Below are 27,886 nucleotides of genomic sequence, written 5' to 3'. Positions count from 1 at the left end.
GGAACAGACTTGTGTTGAAGAAGCTGTTGATAAACTGTTGAAGAAGCCGTTTGATTATTTCAGGGCTGGGAGCGGCTCTGCTCAGGTTTCAGACAGTTTTACTTTGTTCTCCGAAGTACCGGACCAACCTCCCATTCTCAGTAATCCAATCTCCTTCTAGTAATCCCAGATCTGGCCACATCTCACAGGCATTTCAGCCATGCGGCAGGTAGCCTAGTGGTTAGAGGGGCGAGCCAGCAACCCGAGGGATGCCAGTTCGAATCCCGTGTCCAACTGGAAAAAGCTGGTGGGAAGTGAGCTGGCAACTAGAGGGTTGCTGGTATCAAATCCTGGATGCCATTGCCTGCCATTGTGCCCTGAGCAAAGCATTTAACCCCCTACAACAACAGGTGCCCAGTGTGGCAGCCCCCTGCACTTCTCAAAAACCGGTATGTCTGTCTTTTGGAGGACAATAAAGTAATCTTAATTTTAATGGCATATAGAAATTCTACACCCCCTTGAACTTTTTTTCACATTTTGCTTCCTTAAAATTAAATCTAAAAAGGGATTCAATTAGATTTCTTTCCTATACATCCAGACAACCTCCACATTTTCAAAGTGAAAGAAAGTTATAGTACATTTTCCAAATTAAGAAAAAAAAGAACTGAAGTATCATAATTGGATAAGTCTCCACCCCCCTAAATTAATACTTGGTGGAAGCTCCTTTGGCATCCATTACAGCTGTGAATAATTTTCATTAAGATTCTACTAACTTTGTAACCATATGTCACTAACGGTGTGGTTGTGTTGCATGTATCTCCTGTATGTTTAGAAAACCTCTGGATGTGTGTGTGCGTGGCTTCTTCAGTGATTACGATAATCTCAGTAGTTTCACTGGCCATGGCCTGTGAGCTTATCTCTAACAGTCTAAAAATTCTAACTCCCATCTGCACATACATATCAGGATTATCTGAAGGACATTGACTTTTGTTATATGGTAAAATTGTGTGGCTATAGATGGCACCAAAAAAATCGTATTTCAGCTCAATATATCAGTATTGTATATTTAGAGAACTGGTATTTCTGTAGTTACTTGCATTGGTTTTCATTACAACAAATCCGCTCGTGCAGTGTTGCAAAAATGCTAGTCTCTCTCCTCGACAAGCAACACAAATGCTGGCTTGAAAAAGGCTAACAATATGTAGAGTTTATATACAGTATGCTGTCGCAAATAGAGGGCTTCTATGGAATGGAGTGCTCATCCGGGTAAAATCCTATCATTGCTGACAGTACATTTGGTTCCTGAACTGCGAAAAGGAACACAATCTACCGTAGCGTTCCCTATTGTGAAGTATTTCCCTTGTCTGTCTGTATGTGCAGGTCATCTCCTACAGTAACGGTGAGCCAGGGATAGGTAGTCCTGAGTTCAGGAAGCGTGTTGGGTTCAGCCTGTCCATGCCCTCGGCCAATCTCTCCATCTACATCAACAACACCCAGGAGTCAGACTCGGGACGATACTTCTGCAATGTCATCATCCCTGGAGCCGCCGGACTCTCTGGAGAAATGCGCCTTAATGTCAAAGGTACCATTCGGACCGGACGCCTTGTTTCTGGCACTTTCCAAAAATACTCGACTGTTTTTTGGGACAACACTCAGAGATGGAATCACAAAAGTGTAAACTGTACTGCAGTTTGTAAATATGCACTGGGTTGTCTCTATAATATTTTCCTTCAGCTTCAACAGATGGAGAGTGTGTGTTGGCACATTTCCATTACCTTGTGCAGTGTGGCCAGTATTCTTGGAAATACAGTACCCTGTTCAATTGAAATGGATTAATACAATACTTCAGGAGGTCAATTGGGGGTCAATTGTAGTAGACCAAATCCTTTAATTTGTTTCTCTCATAGCTCTTCTGTTGTTTCTAACTATCTGTTCTCTCTCACTCAGTCCCTCCCTCGCCTCCAGTGTGCTTGATGACTGGGTCATCTGTGCTGAACGGCAACGTGACACTGAGCTGTAAGTCCAGCTCGGGCAAACCCATCCCTCAGTACAAGTGGACCAAGAATGCCCCCATGTCAGAGGTCTTCTTTTCCCCCATGCAGAGTGAGTACTCCTTTATATCTGTACCAATAATGTTAGCCAATCACATTACCTCTCTTACTCAGTTAAGTTTAATCATAATATGAGTAGTCCCCATCAGAATGGATTGAATCCTTATTGAATATACACAGAGTAAAAAACATTAAACACCTTCCTAATATTGAGTTGCACCCCTATTTGCCACCAGAACAGCCTCAATTCGTCGGAGCATGGACTCTACAAGGTGTCTAAAGCGTTCCACAGGGATGCTGGCCCATGTTGACTCCAATGCTTCCCACAGTTGTGTCAAGTTGGCTGGATGTCCTTTGGGTGGTGGACCATTTATGATAGACACAGGAAACGGTTGAGCATGAAAAATCCAGCAGCGTTGCAGTTCTTGACACACTCAAACCGGTGCGTCTGGCACCTACTACCATAACTTGTTCAAAGGCACTTCAATCTTTTGTCTTACCCATTCAGCCTCTGAATGGTATACATACACAATTCATGTTTCAATCGTCTCAATTGTCTCAGGTGACAACAATAAGGAATCATAGCTTTCACCTGGTCAGTATATGTCATGGAAAGAGTTCCTAATGTTTTGTACACTCAGTGTATGTACTGTACTGTATGATATAAGGATTACAAAGGATAGCTCACCTCCATCCATCGCCGATGTATAGCACTCAACCATGTGATGCAGAGTAACCACTACTAACCAGCACTGAAAACACCTGCCACTACTGTGAATTGGTGCAATATCATTTTAGTCAATGCAAGCTGTCATTGTCCTCTTCACAGCAGCTTTATATGGGTTATTGTAGTAAGGAGCCCTGCCTGTCACTAAGATTGTCAAAATGAGAGCTAAAATAGATACATTGATAGACTCTAAGTAATACCTAGCTTTTAAATAGCCATTGACATAAGATGGAGATGATTCCAAATGAATAACAAATATATAGTTCAGAGAGCCTATAATTATGATCATTTTTTCCCACTAATTGGTCTTTTGACCAATCAGATCCGCTCCTTTGCCAATAGAAATATAATTGGGCTGACTGTGTAAACACAGCCATAGTATCTCCCATGTTTTTACTGGTAGATCTGTTAAGAAAACCCATTCAGGGTGCATTCTCCCATATGGTGTTATCTCTCCTAACCTTCTCCTCTGGAATGTATTGCCAGGGGTTCGCTTGTTAACTCTGAGTCGGGCTAAATGTTGAGGACAAATGTCATTTAAATCCAGTGATTTATAAAGTTCTCAATGAATATGTACAGTTTTCATATATAAATAGGACATATGGAATGTCATTTACACAAACACAAGGCAGGTAAAGGTAGAGCACATCCTCCGATAATTCTTATTTAGATATCATTCAATAATTATTTACTTAAAAAAAAAAGTCATAGGTTAAGGCCTGAGATTACAGACTAGTACTAAAACACTTGAAGTAGGCATTCTAGAGTTAAGTCAACAAGTTACTATATCATTGTGTTTACTTGATAGCTACCTACACAAATAGCTAGCTAGAACAAAGTGTTAAGATTTAAAAAATAATTTAATTGGCGATGGGATTGCAGATCCTAATTTCTCTCTCTTTTTTTCACTCTGGTGACTGAGTTTTTTCTTTGAAATGCCACAACATGCATCACTTAATCCTCTTTAAAGAATGGGAAACGTTCACGACGTACACACTGCATGCTCATGTCAGACTTGCCGAGAGCGAGAGAAAAATATTAAATCAAGGTTTATTTTTCTTACTTTACTGCACATATGCCTTTTATATTGTATTATTTTGTGAAGATACAGTGGAAACAATTATTGTGAAAGCACCAGCTGTTTCTGAGCAACAATGAGGCTTACACTGATTGACCAAGTATTGGAATAGCTCCTCCTCTGATCTCTGATCCCCTTGCTTCTTCTATAGATTACCCAACAAATAATACACTTTATCTGTTTCACTGCCTTATTGACTCAATGTCCAGGACTGTGGGTTTGAATGCACCACCAAACACACACCGACAAACCTGCAAAATCTCTAGAACACTCTGATCCTCTGTTTTTCTCTTTGACCTGGCACATGCTCTCTGTGACATTGAGCCTCCACCCCTGTGTTCTACTGGCATTCTAAAGGACACAACTGTCGACTGAGCGTAAGGGCTTGGTATTATCAAACTCAAGTGATCATTTTGATTGTTTTGGTCCAGCAGTAGCAGTAGGCAAATTATTTTCTGCTACTGAAAAATTTGGCAAGTTTCAGTTGTTTATGGTAGTAACTTTGTCAGTGGTGGCACATTGCTTAGCCTAAATTGCCCGTATGGAACAAGAGATGTGATTTACAACACCATGTGACCTGATCCTACCTACTGTAGAAACATTGAAGTTGTTATTATAAAATGAGTCTTTGTTTTTATTTTATTATATTAAAAACCAAGCTTATGTAAATGATTATCTTTCGTAATGCTATACCAACCTAACTGAAAATGTAATCTTGCTTATTTAACATTTGACATGTCCATACATGGTTCGCACATGATGCAACACAATTTAGCCTAATGTAGCCTATGTAAGGTATTTTCTACTTATGAAAGTGCTGTGTAAGATAATTCCATATTGAAGCCAATTACCTACTTACAATGTAGACTACATACATTTTTTACATATTTAGCAAAAAACTACATACATTTTTGTTATTGCTATTATGGCCTATTAGGTCACTGTTGGTTTTGTGAAAAAAATAACTATACTCCACAAATCACAATAGACTAAGACGAACATTCATGCCCTCCCACTGAATTGGAGTGCATGACAACACACAACGTCAAAGACCGTGCGTGACTTGAAGCCACCAAATATTAGCTATTGATTGTCAAGCCCTTGCCACACCTACAACTTCTTCATTCATCAAAAGCCAGACCTTTTACGACACCTCCAGGTATTTCATCCTGCCGTGAAAATGGCAACCATATTTTCTGACACACCCCATGAGCTATTTTAGTTTGTCAATACAGCGAGCTTCCCTCAAATAATCAGCATGTCTCTCTCGCTTCATTCTAAGATGCTGTGTTTCTATTGTTCCTGGTCTCTACTTCTCTCCTGCCTCTGTCTCATCACTCTTTTCTTGCAAACTTTTGCAGCTATCAACACCTTACAACTCCCTTCTAAGGGCTAGGGGTTGATGTCTCTCTTCCCTAATCACTCTCTGCACCAGCCCTTCTTCTCTCAGTCACTATCTCTGCCACTTTTCTATCCTGCATGACCACAGAATGGAGAGCCTGCCCCTCGCCCTTGCTTGTTCTAGGGTTCATGGGTAAGGGTTTCACACATACATCCTCAACCCATCACAACCCCCCTAGGACTCAGAAGCCTGTAGAGCCCCACAGCCTATATAATGTTAGATCTCGCCGGCTTGTAGTCCTAAAAAACGGAAATTAGTTACCTCTGGTTTGTTCAGCCATTCCTATAGGGGAATTAATGAGGAAGGAATGGGGTTTTGGGATAAATGCCAAAAATAAGGTCTGAGGTTAACACAGGCTTAGGAGATCTTATACCTTTTTGTTCTATGATATATCAGTCAGTTAACATGGCCTTTATTAATTATGAAGCCTTTATGTGCATTAAGTGCTTGTTTTGATTAAATAAGTGCTTCAACATTCACAATAGTGGCATTAGCTGACAGCTGACAATGTTTATCTCATAGAACAAACTCTATAAAATATGCTGAGCCTGTGTTTACCACAGACATTATTTTTTGACGTTTATCCAAAAACCCACCAAAAAACCCATTCATCCCTCCATAGGCATTGGCCAATGAGCCATGGCGGAGTTTGTGCCTACAAAAAGATGCTATTGCTCTCTATAATCTTGCTGGTGTCACCCCAACCCCCCCGTCCCCAGGTAAACTCCCCTGACCCACCACTGGACAGACACAGATATAAAGTTGAACCTTTAGAAGAATTGTATATGTTATTCATCCAAAGGTATGTCTTTATTAATCCTCACCAATGACTTTGCCTTGAATACATCTGCACATCTGCATTGCCCTTTATAAACTCAGTCGATCTGAGATTACATGTCTTTGACAAGGCTGGTTAGACTTGCGTGATATAAAATGTTTCCTTTAGTATGGATCAACTGATACGAGCCCTTGGCCCTTAGACATCTGGCCTGAAGATGAAACTACTTCATAACATAGCAACCACTATACTGTAGGTTAACCTCTTCATAACATGCTCAAATAACATAATATAAAAGTACGAAAGTCCACAGTAATCAATATGCTAATATAAAATAAATGGTAAATGACTGTAAAGGTAACAATGAAGTCAAGTAGTGAATGTAAAGGCTACATATCAAGGCCATAGAGAAAGCCTGGACTTTCGCACAATGGCTGTCATTGGTCCATTGCATCAAATGACACATTCAATACTATGATTGCAAGGTCCACTCTGCTGCGTTTGCTGAGGTCATTGAGCTTTAATTTAATCCAGAATAAGTGTTTTGTTTTTGTCTTGTACGTAGACTAAGATTGTGTCTTAACATTCTGAATATGTATGAAACATGAAGGTGCACAAATACTGTGAGTTTGTTTGTGTGTTCTTGCGTTCTTAGATCTTTCCAGTAGAAATGTTTGTGATAGTCACTTGCTACTGTAGTTAGTTATTTCATGGTTTGATTTCAGTGTATTTTGATCAGTACAATACTTTCTTGGTATATAGAGATTGGTGATGTCTTTGGATCTTGATTGCAGTGCAATTTAGAAAATCTGCTAAATTTAAGAATGGGCGGATCTGTCGTTAATCTGTAGCAATTCTGTCTGGCTCCTCTGGGTTACTAATGTCAGGTGCCTATTATACACACCTATAGGCACGTCCATCCGCAAATGATATCTTCTCCAAGAGGTTTTGTTTATTCTGAAATTTAAAGTATGAGTTAGCAGTAGCACCGTTGCTTTGCAGAGTTTGTGTGCTTTGCGTGCCTAATGATTTGCCCCCACCCTCCCAGAGAGAACAGCAGATGGTGCATGCTGAGGTTATCAAACAAGAATCCCAGCCAGCAGTTCATTCCTAGACTTTGGGACAGGAACAAACAGCTGTTTGTCACAATGAAAATTTAGGACAGAGGACATCATTCGCCATAGTTTATTTATAGGATTTTCTAGTCTGGTTATTAGTAAAGGTACTGACTTCATATTGTGAACTTTAGCTTCTCTGCTTGAGTTGAGCTGGTTGAGTCACTGGGTTGTTTTGAATCTCCATTTATGATATGCCTCAGAATATATGATGAAGATATATCTATTTGTTTTCCCCCTTGATCCTTTATATTGGTATATATGGGTAGAGGCCCCAGCCACCCAAGTCATAGACGGTTCTATCTGCCACTGCACAGCAAGCGGTACCGATGTACCAAGTCTGGAACCAACAGGACCTTGAACAGCTTCTACCTCCAAGCCATAAGACTGCTAAATAGTTAGCCTATTTTGACTCATCACATATTCTGCTGCTACTGCTTATTATCTATCCTGTTGCCTAGTCACTTTACCCCTACCCATATGTACATATCTATCTCAATTACCTCATACCCCTGCACATTGACTCAGTACTGGTACCCTGTGTATAAAGTTAGCGTTACTCATTGTGTATTTATTCCTTGTTATCTTTATATTATTAATCAATTTTTCTCTCTGCATTGTTGGAAAGGGCCCGTAAGTAAGCATTTCACTGTTAGTCTACACCTGTTGTTTATGACGCATGTGACAAATAAAATGCTATTTAATTTGAAAACACATCTGATGAAAATATTCTCTTGTGACGTTTCCAATCGGATTTTGAGGGGATTTGCTTGATAAGAGCTGCCCCACATGTTTATTATTCTCTAGTGCCCCCAGTGCTACATACTTACAATAGAGCATCCCCACGCCAGCTATGACAAGTGGACCACAGCAACTAGGATTATGTCAACTGATGAAGTCCAGCTGTGAAAAGCCACAGGTTCTGATTCATCATTGTTGAGACTCCTTGTCTGGTGTTTAACCATTTGCTAGTGAGGTCTCTCCATACAACCTCATTATTTATGCCCGGGACAGAAAGGAGTGATATCATCAAAGAGGATCTGTACTTGTATAAAGAAAACCAACAGCCCATCCCACTGGGCACACACTGGTTGAATCAACATTGTTTCCACGTGGAATAGACATTGAATTGACATCTGTGCCCAGTCGGATTTGACTCCCTAGGACCAGGATACCCCTCAATACTTATAGCTTCAGAACCAAGAGAATATTGTACTTAGTAGAGTGTGTAGTCTAATTATGTTTGTATACATACTGTAGCTACCCTTGTGTTACCTAGTGTAACTGTCAACATTACTGTAGATGGAGATTGTGTATAACGTTCTGTGCACTGTACAGTACATGAATATGTTCTTGATGTAGAGCCAAGAGTGTGTAACACTGTCTTTCTCTTTCAGATGAGAGGCAAGGCACCCTCAGGCTGAGTAACCTCACTAAGAGCATGTCAGGGAAATATGTGTGCCGAGCTAGCAACACTGCCGGCTCTGACACTTGCTCTATCAACCTGGAGGTCTTCACCTGTATGTATAGGAAGTAAACACACATAATCTCATACTAGTATATACAGACTGCTCTTGTTTCCTGTTCTAATCCTCTCTGTGGTGTCCTCTTCCACAGCCTCTAATGCTGGAGCCATTGTTGCTGCTACTCTGGGGTCCATCGTGGCACTGGTAGCCATCATACTCTTCCTCATCTTCATACTGAGGAGGAGAGACCACGAAGAGGAGGAGCTAGCCAATGATATCAAGTGAGATTTTGTCATTGGAAAACAGGTACAGTTGTTAAACATCACAGGATGTACAACTACTAGTACTCCACCATGGACAGTGTTCTAATTCAGTTTCTGCAGGTTGGTGATTGGAGGATGTGTGTAGCATGTGATATGATCTTGGTTTGTGTTTTCTCATTGGCTGTCTATCCATTACAGGGAGGATGCCCAGGCACCCAAGCGTGTTTCCTGGGCAAAGAGCGGCACAGGCTCAGACATTCTCTCCAAAAATGGCACGCTGTCCTCCATAGCCACGAGCCCGCATCTACGAGACCCCCAGCAGCCCAACAACTTCCGCTACCCCTACCCCACTGCTCCGGCCTCTGACACAGGCTCTGTGCTCAACGCCTACCGCCTTCGGCCTGGAGAGCCCAACCCCCTGCAGGGCCTCCCAGGGTACATCAGTGGCACACCTCCACCCAGGCACACCAGACCCCTCTGTGTTGCAAACAACATTGATGCCACCTCTCCACACAGGCACAGTCGACCCCCCAGTTCGAACCACATCAGTGGGACTCTACCCCCTGGCCTTACCCGGCCCCTCAGCACTAGTATCATTGTTGACACCCCTCCCCATGGGTTCAGTCAACCCCCCAGTCCTAACCATGTTGGTGTCACCTCTCCACATGGGCACAGCAGACCCACTATTTCTAACAACATTGGTACCCCCTCCCCATATGGGAACAGTCAACCCCCAAGTTCTAACAATATCGGTGCCCCCTCTCCACATGGGCACAGCAGACCACCAAGCTCGAACCACATTGGCGGTAGCGCTCCACACAGGCACAGTCGACCTCCCAGTTCCAAGCACAGTCGACCCCCCAGTTCTAACCACAGCCGACCTCCCAGCATCAGTAGCATACCTCACTATGGACACAGCAGAACCTCCAGTTCCAACGGTGCCCTACCCGGCCATATGGTCACAGACCCCGACAAGACTGAGAGGGCCCAGCCCCAGGTGCCACGCCCTCTCACCTCGCCAATCAGCTCCACCACCCTGGCCCATATAGGTGCTGTGCCCGTCATGGTGCCCGCTCAGAGCCAGGCTGGATCACTGGTATAGCCCACTGGAGTGTCTCACGTTTTACTTTTGAACACAAACTGAAGCAAATGGATAAAGACTTCCTCAAAGGCTATAGAGAGAAGGATTTGCTACAAATTAAAATCACTTTTTTTATTGCAGTTGTTCAAAGTAGAATGAAGAACTCATGCTAAAGAAGACAAATGAGAAAATATGACACTTGTGGAATCTACACTATTCAAGTCTGCACAAGTTAAGACTTGTTTTATTATTTTTGTTGTTTTCAAATGCCATGATCAGATTCTTTAAGGTTAAAACAAGGCCTATTCTCAAAAAAAATATTTGTGAACAAGTTGTTTGTGAATCCATATATTTGACAGTTTTGACTTATTCTCAAAACCTTTGGCCACGACTGACACAAATATTAATTTCCACAAAGTTTGCTGCGTCAGTGTCTTTAGATATTTTTGTCAGATGTTACTATGGAATACTGCAGTATAATTACAAGCATTTCATAAGTGTCAAAGGCTTTTATTGACAATTACAGGAAGTTGATGCAAAGAGTCAATATGTGCAGTGTTGACCATTCTTTTTCAGGACCTCTGCAATCCGCCCTGGCATGGTGTCAATTAACTTCTGGGCCACATCCTGACTGATGGCAGCCTATTCTGCAATAATCAATGCTTGGAGTTTGTTATAATTTGTGGGTTTTTGTTTGTCCACCCGCCTCTTGAGGATTGACCACAAGTTCTCAATGGGATTAAGGGCTAAGGAGTTTCCTGGCCATGGACCCAAAATATCTATGTTTTGTTCCCCGAGCAACTTAGTTATCACATTTGCCTTATGGCAAGGTGCTCCATCATGCTGGAAAAGGCATTGTTCGTCACCAAACTGTTCTTGGATGGTTGGGAGAAGTTGCTCTCGGAGGATGTGTTGGTACTATTCTTTATTCATGGCTGTGTTCTTAGGCAAAATTGTGAGTGAGCCCACTCCCTTGGCTGAGAAGCAACCCCACACATGAAGGGTCTCAGGATGCTTTACTGTTGGCATGACACAGGACTGACGGTAGCGCTCACCTGGTCTTCTCCGGACACGCTTTTTTTCCAGATGCCCCAAACAATCGGAAAGGGGATTCATTAGAGAAAATGACTTTACCCCAGTCCTCAGCAGTCCAATCCCTGTACCTTTTGCAGAATATCAGTCTGTCCCTGATGTTTTTCCTGGAGAGAAGTGGCTTCTTTGCTGCCCTTCTTGACACCAGGCTATCCTCCAAAAGTCTTCACCTCACTGTGCGTGCAGATGCACTCACACCTGCCTGCTGCCATTCCTGAGCAAGCTCTGTACTGGTGGTGCCCCGATCCCGCAGCTGAATCAACTGTAAGAGACGGTCCTGGCGCTTGCTGGACTTTCTTGGGCGCCCTGAAGCCTTCTTCACAACAATTGAACCGCTCTCCTTGAAGTTCTTGATGATCTGATAATTGCCTGTGAAGCCCTTTTTGTGCTTCCTTGCAGGTAACCATGATTGACAGAGGAAGAACAATGATTCCAAGCACCACCCTCCAGTCTGTTATTCGAACTCAATCCGCATGACAGAGTGATCTTCAGCCTTGTCCTCGTCAACACTCACACCTGCGTTAACGAGAGAATCACTGACATGTCAGGTGGTCCTTTTGTGGCAGGGCTGAAATGCAGTGGAAATGTTTTGGGGGGATTCAGTTCATTTGCATGGCAAAGAGGGACTTTGCTATTAATTGCAATTCATCTGATCACTTTTCATAACATTCTGGAGTATATGCAAATTGGCATCATACAAACTCAGGCAGCAGAATTTGTGAAAATTAATATTTGTGTCACTCAACTTTTGGCCATGACTTTATATACGCCAGTTACAACAATTGACGAGGGTTTGCCTGGAGAGAATGTGTGCTCATCAACTCACACCATCATGTTGACACTAAGCACATTACTGCTCATAGAAATGTAAAGCATTCTTCTCAGGCCAACTGTTCATGTGGAGTTGTGATCACCCCAGTAGAACAGGCCATTTTATAGAATTTCAATACTGGAAATGTTTAAAGACAAAGTGTCAACCCATACTTGTATCTAATAAGAACGACTTACAGAATATTTGTGGTTTTATGACATTTATGTACACAGAGAATATATCACTAATCTCAATTAGGTAGCTGGAACGTATAATTTGTCAATGACTGAGATCTGGGTTTTAAATATTCTTCCCTTAACGGCTAAAGGTCTAGTGCAGTCAATCGTGAGTTCCTGTGTTTTGAGGTTGGAATACTGTGAAATTATAATGGCCATTTAGTGTAAGAGCTGTTTGAGAAATTGGTCATTGTTTTCAATAAAAAATTTGCAACATCATTGTTATCCAGAAATTATTTGATAGAGATACAGCTGCATTGTACCTTTTAAAACATGATTCTTATAATGCAGTACCAAATATTTTATAAAACCTGTCATCCAACCCACCTAGATGATACATTTAATTGTGTTTTATGATTAAACTGAAACATGGTGGCAACGTTTGGTTTTCATAACTGAATGTGCAGGAGAGGCTGTGATGTCATCGAACTAATCATCTGATATAGATAACCAAAAACCTTCACCCCAATACTGATCCACAAAATACGACATATCTAATATGGTTCCACTTCCATATCCCTCAATGAGCAGCTGTTATTCCACAAACAGGAAAGGACCTAATTATAGTTTTCCCCCTATAAAAAGTGGGGTTCAAGACACTTGAGGGATACAGTCAAACAACAAGAAGCCTGCCACCACACCATCCCTTCAAGACAGGAGAAAGTCCAGTTTTGGCCAGCCCATGGCATATTTATCCAGACTCTGACAGTAAACTTCTGGCAATTATCATCCGCATCACTTCATTTGTTCCTGAAAGAGAAAATATAAAAGGGTAAATCAGTAATTTGTCAATGCAACAGTGGCTAGTGATCACAAGTTTATAAAGATGTGTGTGCCATTAAAATACTGAACCATTACATTATAAAGTACAATTTCACAAGGACAGCTTTGTCATAGTAAGAGCGGTGTATACACACCCTCCAGTATCTGGTGTACTCTGATGTCCCGGACAAACTGCTGAACAGCGTAGTCTTTCAGGTAACCGTATCCACCATGCATCTGGAGTGCCTGGTTACAGATCTGTTGAGAGAGAGCAGAGATACCGATGTGTGTGAGAGATGTGCAGCTACATCTGATAACTAGACTTCTACATCATTACCAGTGCGTAAAAGGAGACCACTTACTGTAAAACATTGAGTCTCCAACATGCACTGGTCCTTTTTAATGGTTGGGCATCGTTTCACAGTTTAGCAAAGAAACACTGGCCTACAATACGCTCTGGGTCCCAAAAAAAAGTGTCATTGTGCTGCAGTGGAATTCCACTGCACCTCTACCTTGCGTTGAATGACTGATCCCTACATGTCAAAACGCAAGTCTGCTGCAGTTGAAACAAATACACTTCCAGGCTAATAGCTAGCTAATGGAAGTTTTACAGTAAATACTCAAATAACACAGTATCCCTAAGAACCATTTTAAAGAGGAACAACGAATTAACTCACGTTGAAGCACTCGTCAGTGACAAAGAGTTTGGCCATGGAGCAGAGGGACACAGCGTCAGACCTGCCCTCCTGCAGTGCCAGTGCAGCCTCACGCACCAACAGACGCGACGCCACTAGCTTGGTGGCCATCTCTGCCAACTTAAACTGCAGGAACTACAAAAGGAACCCAGAGGGAAACCGTCAAACACAGTATCACTAAAGGTCTTTCCCAATTCAAAGCTGATGGAATGTTTACCTGGTTGCTTGAGAGGGTCTCTCCAAACTGCTTGCGTACTAACAGGTGATCTCTCGCCAGCTGTACACATGCATGGGCCGCCCCAAGAGAACAAGATGCTGCAGGCAGATAATGCACAGTAAGTTAATGTAGCAGACACCTGAGCCTTGGTTGTGTTTTCAAAACGTGAGAAGTAAATGGGTTAAGCAAAAAAACACACACATATATATACATATACATATACATACATATATACATATACATATATATATATATAGTGGGGAGAACAAATATTTGATAACCTGCAAAATCGGCAGTGTTTCCTACTTACAAAGCATGTAGAGGTCTGTAATTTTTATCATAGGTACACTTCAACTGTGTATATATACATGTATATATATATACACATACATACACATACATATATACACACACATATATATATATATAAAATGCAAATTAATTACTTAAAAATCATACAATGTGATTTTCTGGATTTTTGTTTTAGATTCCGTCTCTCACAGTTGAAGTGTACCTATGATAAAAATTACAGACCTCTACATGCTTTGTCAGTAGGAAAACCTGCAAAATCGGCAGTGTATCAAATACTTGTTCTCCCCACTGTATATACACACACACACACACATATATATATACACATACATATGCCCATCAAATAACAAACCATTAAATAACCAACCAAAAAGGTAAAACTTTTGCCACCTCACCAATATTGATCCTGCCTCCATTCAGGCCTCTCATAGCGATGTTAAAGCCCTGTCCCTCCTGACCCAGCCGACTGGTCACTGGGACATGGCAGTCCTCTAAGATCACTGCTCTGGTTGGCTGAGAGTTCCATCCCACCTGTAGAGAGAGAGAACAGAGGCCTCCGTTGGAGAATCACTGCATCCCTCAGGGCTTCAACTCAACTATGCCCCCTTGTGGGCATGGCTTCACTTAGACTTGTGGAAATGAACTATATACCATGTAAGTTTGTAGGCTCCTGCTTCACAGTTTATTAGACATAAGGATTGTATTAAAAATGACCAATTTAAGACTATCAACATCAATCAAATGCCAGCTACCTTCTTCTCCTTCTTGCCAAAGCTGAGTCCTGGAGTGTCTTTCTCCACCACCACACAGGAGATCCCCTTGGGACCTTTCCCACCCGTCCGACACATTACTATGTACACGTCTGTGTCTCCTCCTCCACTGATGAAGGCCTGCAGCAGGACAAACACAGTGAGAGCGATACCTTCACTTTATATTACAATTTATTCTTTCATATCAGCTACAGTAAGGAGATGAATATAAACAGTACCTTGGACCCATTGAGGACATAATGGTCTCCTTCCAACTTTGCAGTAGTGAGTAACGAAGCAGCATCACTGCCACTGCCTGAAACATGAACGGGAAATGAGATTTAAAAAGACAAAGGATAGCCACACTATACAGGTTCATGGTGCTAATGCATGACGCCATCACATAATAGAAAAATTAGGACAAAATACCAACCTGGCTCAGTCAGACAATAAGAGGCAAACTTGTCCATCGTACAAAGCTCAGGGCAGTACTTCTCCCTCTGTTCAGTGTTGCCGAAGGTGTCAATCATCCAGTTACACATGCTGCACAGAAATGAGCATCTATTAATGAACACCTGATACTTACTCCTGCTTTCAATTAATATCTAGTCAATTGTCTATATGTGATGTTTGGTGCATCTCTTGAGAGGTTGTGGTGATTGCTGGCATTTGCCACGCCTTACTTGTGAATGCTGAGGTAGGCTGTGGTGCTAACGCAGCCTGTCGATAAGGCCTCAAAGATGAGTGAGGTGTCCAGACGAGACAGACCAGATCCCCCCACCTCCGGCTGTACATAGATTCCCCCAAACCCCAGCTGGGCAGCCTTACGCAAGGTCTCCACCGGGAAGATTTCCTGAACAATGAAAGTTGCTTTTTACGTTCATACAAATGCCCTCTCACAAAAAAAGGGGTTTAGTGATTGCAGAGGAGGCTGGTGGGAGGAGCTAATGGCTGGAATGGCATTCATGGATAGGAGTCAAACAGGTAGTTTCCATGTTTGATACTGTTCCATTTATTCCATTGACATGTATGGGTTGAAAGGGAATAGCTAAACAAGCTGCACTGCACAGTAATACCTTTTCATCCCACTCAGCCATGTGTGGAGACATTTCATTTGCTGCGAAGTCAAAGGCCATCTTCTGAAACTCTTTCTGTTCATCACTGAGGCCATGAGCAGCTGCAAGGAGGGAGTTACGAATAGAGTCATGCAGGTGTAACAGTTGTTAAAGTACAGTGTTAATTTCACCAGGTTCATATATTAATATTTTGATTTGTTATTATGCATGCCTGCATCCTGGGAGTAGGGGAGTGTGTACTTACGTTTTGCCCTGCGTGCTCGTGCTCAAATCATTTTGATGCACTATGAGAGGTAGACACGCTTTTTCTGTCGTCTTCAGAAAAGTTTGATTATTTTAAGCACAAAGTCATACACAGTGTTTTGTTCATGAATAATGTTGTATATTTAGAGGTTACTCATAAGTGGATGGTATTGTTAAGATGCACTTGTAACTGTAGTTTTTAGAATGATATTAACATTCTGAATTCAACATGTGGTTAATAGCTAGCTAAGGTATTAGCAGGCTATTTATTGTATGTGTGAACGATGGCTAGCTCTTCAAATGATCCCAGTCCCTTGTATTGTGCATCTGTTGTAGAAAGAGGCTACGATTCGCAGAACATATGTGCTTTACAAATGTTTTATTTTCTTTTGGATGCAGATGCAGGATGCAAATAGTGAATTCTGCTTAATTAAAACAACCTGATCTCCAAAGTCCACGTCTAGTCTCAATCAACCACACACAACGCAGAGTTATAGCGGTGCAGTACAGGGCACATATTGTGTAAGAAATTGTATTAGATATTGGTAACTTGTTTTAACAACTTCTCAACACTAGCTATACTTGACACAACATGCACACACCCCCTCTTTCTCTTGGACATATGCTGGTCTCATTAGACACCAACCACCGACACACACAACTCCCCTCCCCCATGACAACCATCGACACACACAACTCCCCTCCCCCATGACAACCACAGACACACACAACTCAAGGTTGGAGCACAAGACAAAGGACTGTGGGAAGAGCCAATGGAATGTCGACATCAGGCCCGGACAGGACAACCCACGACCCAGATCAACCAATCGGAAGGCCAGACTACAAGATCAACCTACTTTGCTAGTTGCCTATATAATCTGTATGTACTGTTTAGAGCGTTCTCTTTTCCTGACGATTCCATACGAATCAGACAGAAGGGGGCCGTGCTGCACGATGTACTAAGATATCTTTACATGTAATTAAACGGCCTTATTATACAAATATCCACCTCGTCCTATGTCTCCACTTGATCTCCTGTCTCCAGTAAACGTTTTATCAACAAAACTTGGTAAGCAGAGGATGGTAATAGACACCTTTGAATTCGGTCCAATAGAAAGTTGATAAGACAGGAGGCGAGGGGGAGAAAGATTCCAGAAGGAGAGGTGACCTGTTCGAAGGAGAATCACGATTCAACTCACCCAGGAAACTGATCAAGAGCTCGAAAATATAGGTAAGCAGATGCCTGTTTAATCAAAATCTGTATATTGTATTATAGCCAATATCTAAATTGTGATCAGAAGTACTGGGGTGAGTGTGAAATGTTGTTAAATTTATGTGGAATTGTTTAGAATCTAAGGCATTGTGTAAAGATATCTAAGTATTAATAGGTCAAAGACTTGTTCACATAGTCTGGCACTACTCGGTATGCTGATCGAGTAGGTGTACAGTGAAGAATAAGCTTTATAAGGATTCACATAGTCGGGCCATAGGTGAAAGTTGACCGTCTAGGGGTTACCGTGAGGAGTCCACAAAATAAAAATAAAAAAGGGGATTCATACAGTCGGGCCATAGCTGACAGTCGATCAGTTAGGGGTTACCGTGAAGAATCCATAAATAGAAGATGAGATCCAGATAGTCGGGCAATAGTTAGATTGGCAATCAGCTAGGTGTTACCGTGAGGACCCATAAAAAATAATATATATAAAAAAATATATATAAATACGATTCAAATAGTCGGGCAATAGATTGATCAGCTAGGTGTTACCGTGAAGAATCTAATGTGATATTGTATGTTCAAGTTGTGTTGGCGCAATGTGGGTGGTTGAGCGTTCCACGAGACCGATGGCTACTAATTAGCCATATGCTAAGTTGAGGCTGTGTTTAAAGTGACCGCCGAGTCAGAATGTGTGAGCTGCTGTGAAGCAGCTATTTTCTGCTGATAAGTTGACCTGATTTTTCCCTCTCGTGCTGTTGGTAAATCCTTAAGGGTTAGAATTAATTTGACAATTATTTTAGAAGCGCTAGAATATACTAGTATATTGTCCCAAAAGGAAATTTCTGAAATGTTTTGGCAAAGTATTTAATTAATCGAAAAAAGTTCAAATTAATCGAAAAAGTTAAAAGCAATAATAACTTTCGAATAAAAGATCCTATAATTGTCATTCCAATTATATCAGGAGCGCTTGAATTCATTAGTATATTGTACCAAAAGGACAGTTCTGAAATATTTTGCCAAAGTATTTAATTAATTGAATAAGCGAAAAGCAATAATAATTTTTGAATATAAGTACCTAAAATTGTCATTCCAATTATATCAGGAGCGCGTGAATATATTAGTATATTGTTCCAAAAGGATATAGCTGAAATATTGTTGGAAAACGAAAAATAATTCATCGAATACACGGTAATAAAATTCTTTGTGCACGCGGGTCGGACACGAGATTGGTCGGTGTTAGAGCCAAGGACACTTCGCTGGTTTCGATCAGTGACGGGCTAAAGTATACAAAGATATTAATAGACCCAGACATAGCTTAACGACAAAATGACCACGACCATCGTCCCCAAACACAAATTCAATGAATACTTAGATCAGAGAATGAAAGACAGAGCAGGGGGGAGAATACAATATAAAGCCATTAAAAAGATCTGGGAAAAAGTGAGGCTAAAATGGACGCAGGCAGGTTACCTTAGTGGGGCGGCCCCATCAAAAGGGCAACTCCTCACTATGGAGAAAGAATTAGAGGAAGCAGTGAAGGAAGGGATAGAAAGTGAAGTTGAAAAGAATAAGAGTCACTTATTTAAAAAGGAAGGAACAAAGCATAGGGAAAGAGCAGAGGCTGAGCTAAAAATAGGCATGTGGGCGATTGAAGAAATCAGGAGAGCACTCCCTTACAGGAAACCTGACATGATGGGGGTGGTCACTGGAGCCCCATCTGACACCAAAGAGGGCAGGCCCAACAATAATGACGCCCCACCTACCACCACAGCAGCCCCATCGGCCCCAACCCATCTCAGGGGCACTGTGGGGTTAATGGCACTTCCCCAGGCTCAGTTCAACTCCCATGTGCATCACCACATCACCCAATACAATAAGGATAAGGGAGGGGCTGAAACACAAATCCAGTCCCTACAGGTACAACTTTTGAAACTACAATTGAAAGAGGCCCAGAAAGGAGAGAAACCCAAGAAACAGATGGTGGCTGAAGACCAACAAGAAATCTCACAAATTATTGAAAAAACTGTTTCCCGAATGATACAGCAACAACAACTACCCATCTTCACCCAGCAGGGACCACCTATACACCCACCCCAGGAGCAGCCATTCCAACTGCCGTATGCCTACCCGCTTCAGCCATACCCTTCGTCGGAACCACCACTACAACCCTACTACCCACTACCACAATCAAACTATTCACCCACATGGGGACAGCCCCAGAGGTACTCTGGATCTTATGGAAGCTGTCATAATTGTAAACAAGCTGGGCACATGGTGCGACAGTGTCCGCACCCAATAACCCCGGCCCAAAGCCAGTTTCTGGCCAATAGGGGACGAGGATACGCCCCTAGACTAAGAGGGGGAGAGTAGAGTGTTGATGTATCACTCCTACAAACTGGACCACATTGAACTAGGACAAACCACATGCTCCAGGTATGTAGCTGCAGTGGCAAAAGCTATTGAAAAAACAGCCCACTTGGTAATGTGCCATCCATTAGAAATCCACACCCACCATGGAGTTGCAGCATATCTGATGAGCAAAGAATTCACGTTCAGCGCTGAAAGAAAAACGAAAATCCAGAATAAATGCACACAATCACACATCACATTTGTCAACACTGACAAAAACATGGCAGACGCACTCAATGCTGAAGAAGGTCTACCCCACTCCTGTGCAGAAAGAGCTGCACAAGAACTGAAACTGAGACCTGACCTGGGGAACGAACCACTCACCAACCCGGACCTATGGTTATACACAGATGGATGCTGCTATAGAGGAGAGGAAGGGAACATAGCAGCATACGCAGTGGTGCAGCAGCTCCCGGATAGATCACATGTGACTTTGGAATCTGCCATCATCCCACAACCTGCATCAGCCCAATTAGCTGAAATCATAGGTTTGACGCAAGCTCTGGAAAGAGCTGAAGGAAAGACTGTAAACATCTACACCGACTCAGCGTATGCTCATGGAGCAGTCCATACTGATGGACCACAATGGGTTAGACGCAACTTCACCATAAAGGACATCAACAACTGAAAAACAGAGTCAGCGAGGGAAATGGTGCAGCTGACAAAGCAGCCAAGAAAGCTGGTGGATACACCCCGAGACAAATTATACTTCAGATCCAACCAGCTCGGACTGAGCTCACAGGGCAACACATAAAAGAACTCCAGTTTTCAGCAGGACCCTATGAATACTCAGTATGGGGACAGAAAGGGGCCACCAAAGGACCTGATGAACTGTGGAGATGCCATGATGGCAGACTAGTGGCCCCTGCAAACCTCTGTCCAGAACTAATACGAGAAGCTCATGGGCCCACACACGAAAGCAAACTGAAGACTTTACAAAAGGTGTCCCACATCTGGTGGCACCCCCACATGAAAGACATGACAGATTTGTTTTGTGACGAGTGTAGCATTTGTGGTAGCCACAATCCAAAGAAACCATATCAAACGCCCATGGGTTCATACCCAGTCCCAAATGCTTGTTTTCAGGACATCAGCATAGATTACACAGATATGGGGCAAGACAATGTGACAAATGGAAAAAGGTACCTGTTAGTTATGGTAGACAGGTTCTCTAAATGGGTTGAGGCAATACCAACAGCAAGGGAGGATGCAAAATCGGTCATTAAGTGGCTGCAAACCGAACTCATACCAAGGTATGGAGTTCCAAGGCAAATCCGATCCGACAAACGGGTCCCATTTCAGTAACCAACACCTGAGACAGGTGGAGGAAAGATTGGGTATTGTGCACAAGTTTGGGTTAGTGTACAGGCCACAATCTCAAAAGTCTCGTGGAACGCGCCAATCAAATGTATGTGCAGGTTTGAAGTTGATTTGGGTTGAAGCCCTGCCCCTGGCGTTGCTGGCCATGAGAGCCTCTCCAGGTGCAGGCACCCATCTCTCTCCTCATGAGATAATGGCTGGAAGAGTCATGCTTGGTCCACCAAGGGAGGGAGGTCATATGCCCGCCCTTGATGTATAACAAATTGTAATGTCTGATAATTTACGGAACTTTCTGCAGCTCTCTCCACACAGATTCACAAGGTCCAAATGGGGGAGCTGACGGGAGATCCGCCATCACTGAAGGTAAAAATTGGTGACTGGGTGGGGTAAAAGTCCACAAGAGAAAGTGGCTGGAACCCAGGTGGACTGAACTGTACGAAGTGAAGGAGGTTACTTCACACTCAGTTCAGGTCAAAGGTAAATCAGGCGCACCTTGGCACCACCTCACACATTGCACTCCAGCTCCAATTCCTTCTAGAACACTGACAGAAGTCAGAGCTGATTTAAACAGCTAAATTCGATTTTAAATGAAGACATTCCTGACTCAGGGGATGCGGCATCAAACTCCGCCTCCCCTGCAAAAAGAAACCTCGCCCAGTTAGAGGGACATTTCTCCCTCCCTGGGCAAGGCTAGGGATATCTGGCCCCTTATTTGTGATATTCCTACTGATATTTGGGGTGTCCCTGGGCACTTTCACATGGTTAATAGAATAACTATAACCGGATCCCCATGGATGTATGTCACGGACACTCTAGTCTAACTAGGTAATAACAGATCAAAAAAAAAAAAAAAAAAAAATCAAAATTTGTAAAACAACAGTTAAAATAAGAAACTAATATGGCTCAAATTGAGAAGGTTGAATAAGAGTGGGTGGAGAGCTGTGCAGAGAATGGACAGAAGATGGCAGTATTGCAGCACTCAACGGTCTCCCAGCCGACGGGGAGCCTGGTTGAGTGCTGGTGACATAATTTTGTTTTTTGGAGTAAACATTAAGGTTAAGGGTTTCCGTGTTCCCAGAGATAAGATATCTTAAAGAAGTACACTTATATATATATTAGGAGGATTATTTTTTGAGTTTTATTTAGACAAGGGATTTTTTAAGATAAATGGTTCTTTTAGTATGTCTAGATATAGTATGGAACACGAATGTAAGGAGGTGATGTAACCTTTTGACCTATCTTCATTGCATTTTCCGGTGACTTGATCACTCACGGGGAAATGTAGTGAGAATAATGAAATTGTGTCATTTGGGATACTAGTTTTGAGGTAAATTGATTATAATAAAGTTTATAACTCTTGACCATAAGGTTAGCATTTGTATTGGCCATTAGAAGATAGAGATAGGTTAATTAAGGTTATGTAAGGACTTTAGAGATTGACACTATAAGACATGTTGTTATTTTTAAATCCATGATTTCAGATAAAGTCAAAACAGTGAGACACTTAGTTAATATTGCAAAGGAACACATAGTTGTTATTGACTATTATAAAAAAAAAAAAAGGCAGACAGAGGGGTCTACCCCGCACTGTTGAGACCTTGAAGGTTTGAGAGCAGAGTGGGGAGGGTGGACCAGGAAATGAGCAAGGTAGGCTGTGAAATAAGATAGGAGAGAAAGGGTTTAACATATATAAGCAGCACAGATACATTTCAAAGTAGATAAGTCACTTGACAGAGAATTGGAAAAGAATAGATATGAATGTACGCCCAAGGGAGAATTGGATATGCGGCGAATAAAAGGGACGTTCCTATAATATGATGTACTAAGTCATTATTTAGAGTAGGTAAGGTTGATACCTGGCCAGAGCCAGGTATCAAACGGGGGAGGGTACATTGTGGTCTAGGATAGGATGGGGCCTATTGGATAATAAACTTATTTAAAATTAAAAATTTCTAGCGAAAAAATAGGCATAGAAGTTAAATATATAATCAGACAGAACAAATGAGAAACTGTTTGTTAACCAAACCTGTATGTCCAAGATTTTATGCATTGCAGGTGAATTAAGGGAGAAGGTGATTCACTCGACCTGGGGGCATATCGCACTTGGAGGGTGAGACACACTGACACTGCCGAATGATCACAGAGTTAAGGAGAAGAACCGTTACTAATAGAGTTCGGGGATCAACTCCTTAATGAAGAATTCCCTGCCCCCGACCTTTCCTCACTGTGTACGTTCATATAAGTGAAAGTGTTGCTTGATCTCTGGCTGGTGATGTGTGCTCTGGGAGAGGATGGGGCTTTACAGGACTGCTTGGGGTCCTGAGCTGTCTGTTTGGGATACGATGGGGATGATACTATCACAGTACCGCCAGTTCCAACAGACCAGGGTTCAGCCGGCCTCCTCCACCACTTCAAGACCAAGTCCCACGCCATCACCTAAAGCTCTCCAATCTGGTACAGATAATAAATATAAAAGACATCTCAGATAGTGAACAATTGGGGACTGAAACTGGTTATGAGGAAAGGGAGAATATGTGGTTGGCCTACAAAACACAATAGAAAGGACTGTGTCGTATGTGGACATGCCAGACCTATTCTGGCTGCTCACCCATTTGCCCTAAGTAATGGGGAAGGTTGGATGTGTATATCGGAAAGTTTAAGCCAAATTCAACCCTGTGTAAAACTCTGAGTTTTGTGTTCCCAGAAGTCCCTCCCCAGAAGGTACCGTGGGGAGTTAAGGCATATGGGGGATATTACAGCTGTATCACTGGTACAGGTAGGGGTATAGACTATGGGAGGCTCCCTACTACTACCTGCATCACTAATGCCACTATTAACTAGAGGTGTTGCTGATGTATGGTGGATGTATGGACCTGCCAGGCGGTTGACCCCATTTTGAAAGGAAATTGTCGTTGCACATGTGTTTTGGCCAGTCTGATACCACCATTGCCTATTATTGAGGTTATGGCTAACCAACTTCTGGGAGCTGCACATGACACAGAGACTCGGTACCAACCCAGGAGACGGCAGAACCGTGACGCTCCTTGGTCCGAGGGTACAGATAACATGCACACCAACCTGTTGGGGTCCCAATAGGGGTCCCCCACGAATATCAGACATCAAACAGGAATGATGGCCTGTGGCATTTATTGCCCATTTTTGGCCCCGCTATTGTTGATGCTAAGCAGAATGCCTGGATCAATTATATCTACTATAATCAACAATGATTTGTTAACTACACCCACACAGTACTTACGGGAATGGCTGAACGATTGGATGCTGCCTCTCAAACCAGTAGACAAAATAGACTAGAATTGGACATGATTCTGCCCAACCAGGGAGTTGTATGTAAAATGATTGTAGAACAGTGTTGCACGTTTGTTCCTAACAATACTAGTCCGGATGGGAGCATTTCAAAAGCTCTGAGTGGGTTGGCAAGGTTATCAGTGGAGATGAAGGGTCTTGCAGGTGTGGAGGAGAGTGGACTGTTCCCCTGGCTGGGTGGTTGTTTTGGTAAGTACACTGCAATGATGATTACTGGATTTCTGACACTAGTTGTTGTTTTTCATTTCTGTGTTGCCTGTATCATACCTTGTTTGAAGAAGTCTGTTACAGATGTGTAAGGGGCCTCTGGTATGATGCCGTTGCTTGATGCTCCAGTTGGAGAGGCTGATACGAAAACAAGCTTCCGCAGGAGAGTGGGCTGGACAGAGGTGGACCCTTGGTTTGCTGTAGTTGATGTTGTCGAATGAATAAAAAGTGATGTTTGTCCTCCCTGTTGTGAAGGTTTGAAGTTCCCGGGTGGCGACGAGCCCACCTGGTACAGGTTGTATAGAGGGATGGACCTGAGGGTTTAACATTTTCTCGATTTTTGGGTTACTAATGTGTGGTTGGCCACTCCAGGTGTAGTTATTGGAGTGGTCTCCTTTTTGGTCCTTGCTCATTTACGACTCAACTTACATTGATGCTATTGGTGTCCCTAGGGGGTGCCAGATGAATATAAACTGGTGGACCAAGTGACAGCTGGGTTTGAATCTTCTGTCTGTTGGTGGTGTACAGTTAATAAAAATGTGGACAGAATTAACTACATTCATTTTAATGTCCAGAAACTGGGCAATTGGACTCAACAAGGCTTCGAGGCGGTCCATGGACAATTGGCAGCCACATCCCTGATGGCATTTCAAAATAGAATCGCGGTTGATATGTTATTGGCTGAACGCGGGGGGGTCTGTGCAATGTTTGGTGAGCAGTGTTGTACTTTCATTCCCAATAACACAGCTACGGATGGGAGTCTGACTGTAGCATTGGAGGGACTTCGTACCCTTAATGGTAAGATGAAACAGCATTCTGGAGTGGACACTTCTATGTGGGACTCATGGATGGATGTTTTTGGTAAATATAAGATGCTGGTTTCCTCTATCCTAGTATCTATTTCCGTTTTTGCAGGCATTCTTGTACTTTGTGGATGCTGTTGCATTCCATGTGCGCGCACGCTTGCTAGCCGTGTTATCACTGCCGCCATAGACCCTAATCAGGAAAGGGCCCAAATGTTCCCATTGCTTGATGATGGGGAAGCTGGACCTGTCTATCTATTTGAGGACTAAGAAACTTTTATGTCACGTCTCTTGTGAGACGTGAAGAGGGGGAATCAAAAATTTGTCTTCTGACAAATTTTATCCCATAGCTTTGTCTTTTTTACTTTTATGTCACGTCTCTTGTGAGACGTGAAGAGGGGGAATCAAAATTTGTCTTCTGACAAATTTTAACTAGTTTATTCACGTCTATAAGACGTGAAGAGGGGGATTTGTAAGAAATTGTATTAGATATTGGTAACTTGTTTTAACAACTTCTCAACACTAGCTATACTTGACATAACATGCACACACCCCCTCTTTCTCTTGGACATATGCTGGTCTCATTAGACACCAACCACCGACACACACAACTCCCCTCCCCCATGACAACCATCGACACACACAACTCCCCTCCCCCATGACAACCACAGACACACACAACTCAAGGTTGGAGCACAAGACAAAGGACTGTGGGAAGAGCCAATGGAATGTCGACATCAGGCCCGGACAGGACAACCCACGACCCAGATCAACCAATCGGAAGGCCAGACTACAAGATCAACCTACTTTGCTAGTTGCCTATATAATCTGTATGTACTGTTTAGAGCGTTCTCTTTTCCTGACGATTCCATACGAATCAGACAGAAGGGGGCCGTGCTGCACGATGTACTAAGATATCTTTACATGTAATTAAACGGCCTTATTATACAAATATCCACCTCGTCCTATGTCTCCACTTGATCTCCTGTCTCCAGTAAACGTTTTATCAACAATTGCATAAAAACTAGCAGTGTTAAGAATAGAGTCACGCAGGGCACATACTGCATAAAGCCTAGCGGTGTTAGACAATGGTAGTACTGTAGAGTACGGCATAATTACCAGAATAATTTTAAACACTTTTATATGAAGATAAATAGTTGAAACAACCATTGAACATGACACACACATCACATCTGTCAAGTCAACGTAGATCAGGACAGAAGCCCACCCCAAGGCAGGGCCGTAGAACACACACCCCTGCCTCAGAAGCATTTCGCTACGCTCGCATTAACATCTGCTAACCATGTGTATGACCAATACAATTTGATTTGAGAGGTGGAAAGGAGACATGGCTGACCAATAGGAATCAAGTGGCTATCCTCAAGTAAGCCTGTCTGTACACCACAATGCATTCTTAAAATGCATCACAATGCATCAACACGACTACTTTAGCTGCAAAATAATGATTGAGTATCACTTGACCACCAGAGGTTGTTACATAGCTAGTTGGGTAGTACAGTATAACGTTACCAACAGAGGTCAATATGACTAAGTAGTACATAAGTAGCAATGCATTTCTGGAAAATGCACACTTAGCAATGAAAGACACTTTATGCAGTAATTTACCTACTAGTCAGCTAACTAGTTTAGCGAGCAATTCTGCTCATAACCAACTAACTCATGTTAACGCGTCAGATGACTAGCAGTGCAAGTCCGCATTACTCTACCAACGATTTGAAACCCAAATTGCTCATGGAACTTACGGTCAACGCATGACGCTATTCCTCGTCTCTTTTCGCTGTTCGATATTAAACGACATCTTCTGCCAATGCATAAACTCAGTCTGGCAACTCTAGAGAACGTTCCAACGGCCGCCATGTTGGTCACTGGTTAATTCACGCTGGTGCTGTAGGGAAATGTAGTTCCGTTACATAACCTAAGTGTAGTTCTTAGATTGTGCAGGTCCAGGTTAGTTTTCTTCGATCCTTTTTCAGGAAAAGGCAAATTTTTCTCATAATTTCATTAACCACCGAAATATACCCTAAGGTCAATTGCTTGCTTAAACCATAGACATTAAGGAGGCCTAAACAGAGAAATCAAACCTAAGTGAACTGTTTCTACATCACGTGCCTTTGACACACGTCACTAGCGCGGGAGTTATTCATTATTCAGCGTCCTTCTTTTTGCAGTGTTCAGAGTTTAATGACGTTCGCATCTTTATAACATACAAGTAAGTAACAATGTAATCCTTTGCATAGTTATCTGATTTAATGAAACACGTTCTTTATTTGCTTTAAATCAAATGTCACCTACTGTCACGTACACAGAATGGTTAGGCATCATTGGAATTGGACTTTGAGGTTCAATTTCTTTCAAGCCAACCACTATTTCGTCATCTCTCAGACATGACAGGTAAACCGAGAACTCGTGGAACCACAAGAACACTACAATCCAGTAAGTAAAAGCATTCACAT

At 42.4% G+C, this 27,886-nt stretch overlaps 2 protein-coding genes across 4 annotated transcripts in view; one reads left to right on the top strand and one right to left on the bottom strand.

Moving 5' to 3' along the window:
* LOC120028829 (endothelial cell-selective adhesion molecule-like) overlaps positions 1-10,410 on the top strand; it is a 76,492-nt gene extending 66,082 nt beyond the window's left edge. For all 3 annotated transcript variants that reach the window (XM_038974075.1, XM_038974076.1, XM_038974077.1), the window contains exons 3-7: positions 1,360-1,561; positions 1,927-2,082; positions 8,528-8,650; positions 8,748-8,877; positions 9,058-10,410. In XM_038974075.1, the coding sequence (XP_038830003.1) occupies positions 1,360-1,561; positions 1,927-2,082; positions 8,528-8,650; positions 8,748-8,877; positions 9,058-9,961 (1,515 nt within the window). In that variant the 3' untranslated portion in view covers positions 9,962-10,410. The remainder of the gene's footprint in view (positions 1-1,359; positions 1,562-1,926; positions 2,083-8,527; positions 8,651-8,747; positions 8,878-9,057) is intronic.
* Positions 10,411-12,046: 1,636 nt separating this feature from the next.
* acad8 (acyl-CoA dehydrogenase family, member 8) lies at positions 12,047-27,332 on the bottom strand. Its single transcript, XM_038973866.1, has 11 exons — positions 27,176-27,332; positions 15,891-15,991; positions 15,498-15,667; positions 15,248-15,357; positions 15,054-15,130; positions 14,818-14,955; positions 14,461-14,596; positions 13,754-13,851; positions 13,519-13,671; positions 12,997-13,099; positions 12,047-12,829 (listed from the first exon to the last, which is right to left on the bottom strand). The coding sequence occupies exons 1-11, from the start codon at positions 27,288-27,290 to the stop codon at positions 12,771-12,773; spliced, it is 1,260 nt and encodes a 419-aa protein (XP_038829794.1). The 5' UTR covers positions 27,291-27,332; the 3' UTR covers positions 12,047-12,770.
* Between the last annotated feature and the right edge of the window lie 554 nt (positions 27,333-27,886).

This window comes from Salvelinus namaycush, chromosome 34, assembly GCF_016432855.1.
Source record: "Salvelinus namaycush isolate Seneca chromosome 34, SaNama_1.0, whole genome shotgun sequence".
Classification (NCBI taxonomy): domain Eukaryota; kingdom Metazoa; phylum Chordata; class Actinopteri; order Salmoniformes; family Salmonidae; genus Salvelinus; species Salvelinus namaycush.
This window is presented reverse-complemented; position numbering and strand designations above follow the sequence as displayed.

Excerpts from the sequence above, each read along its gene's own strand:
- acad8 (XM_038973866.1), bottom strand. The coding sequence starts at position 27,290 with ATGGCGGCCGTTGGAACGTTCTCTAGAGTTGCCAGACTGAGTTTATGC. Across the intron at positions 14,597-14,817 it reads TTGGCAAGAAGGAGAAGAAG|GTGGGATGGAACTCTCAGCC; the intron begins GTAGCTGGCATT and ends CTCTCTCTACAG. Across the intron at positions 13,672-13,753 it reads AGACCCTCTCAAGCAACCAG|TTCCTGCAGTTTAAGTTGGC; the intron begins GTAAACATTCCA and ends TTCCTTTTGTAG.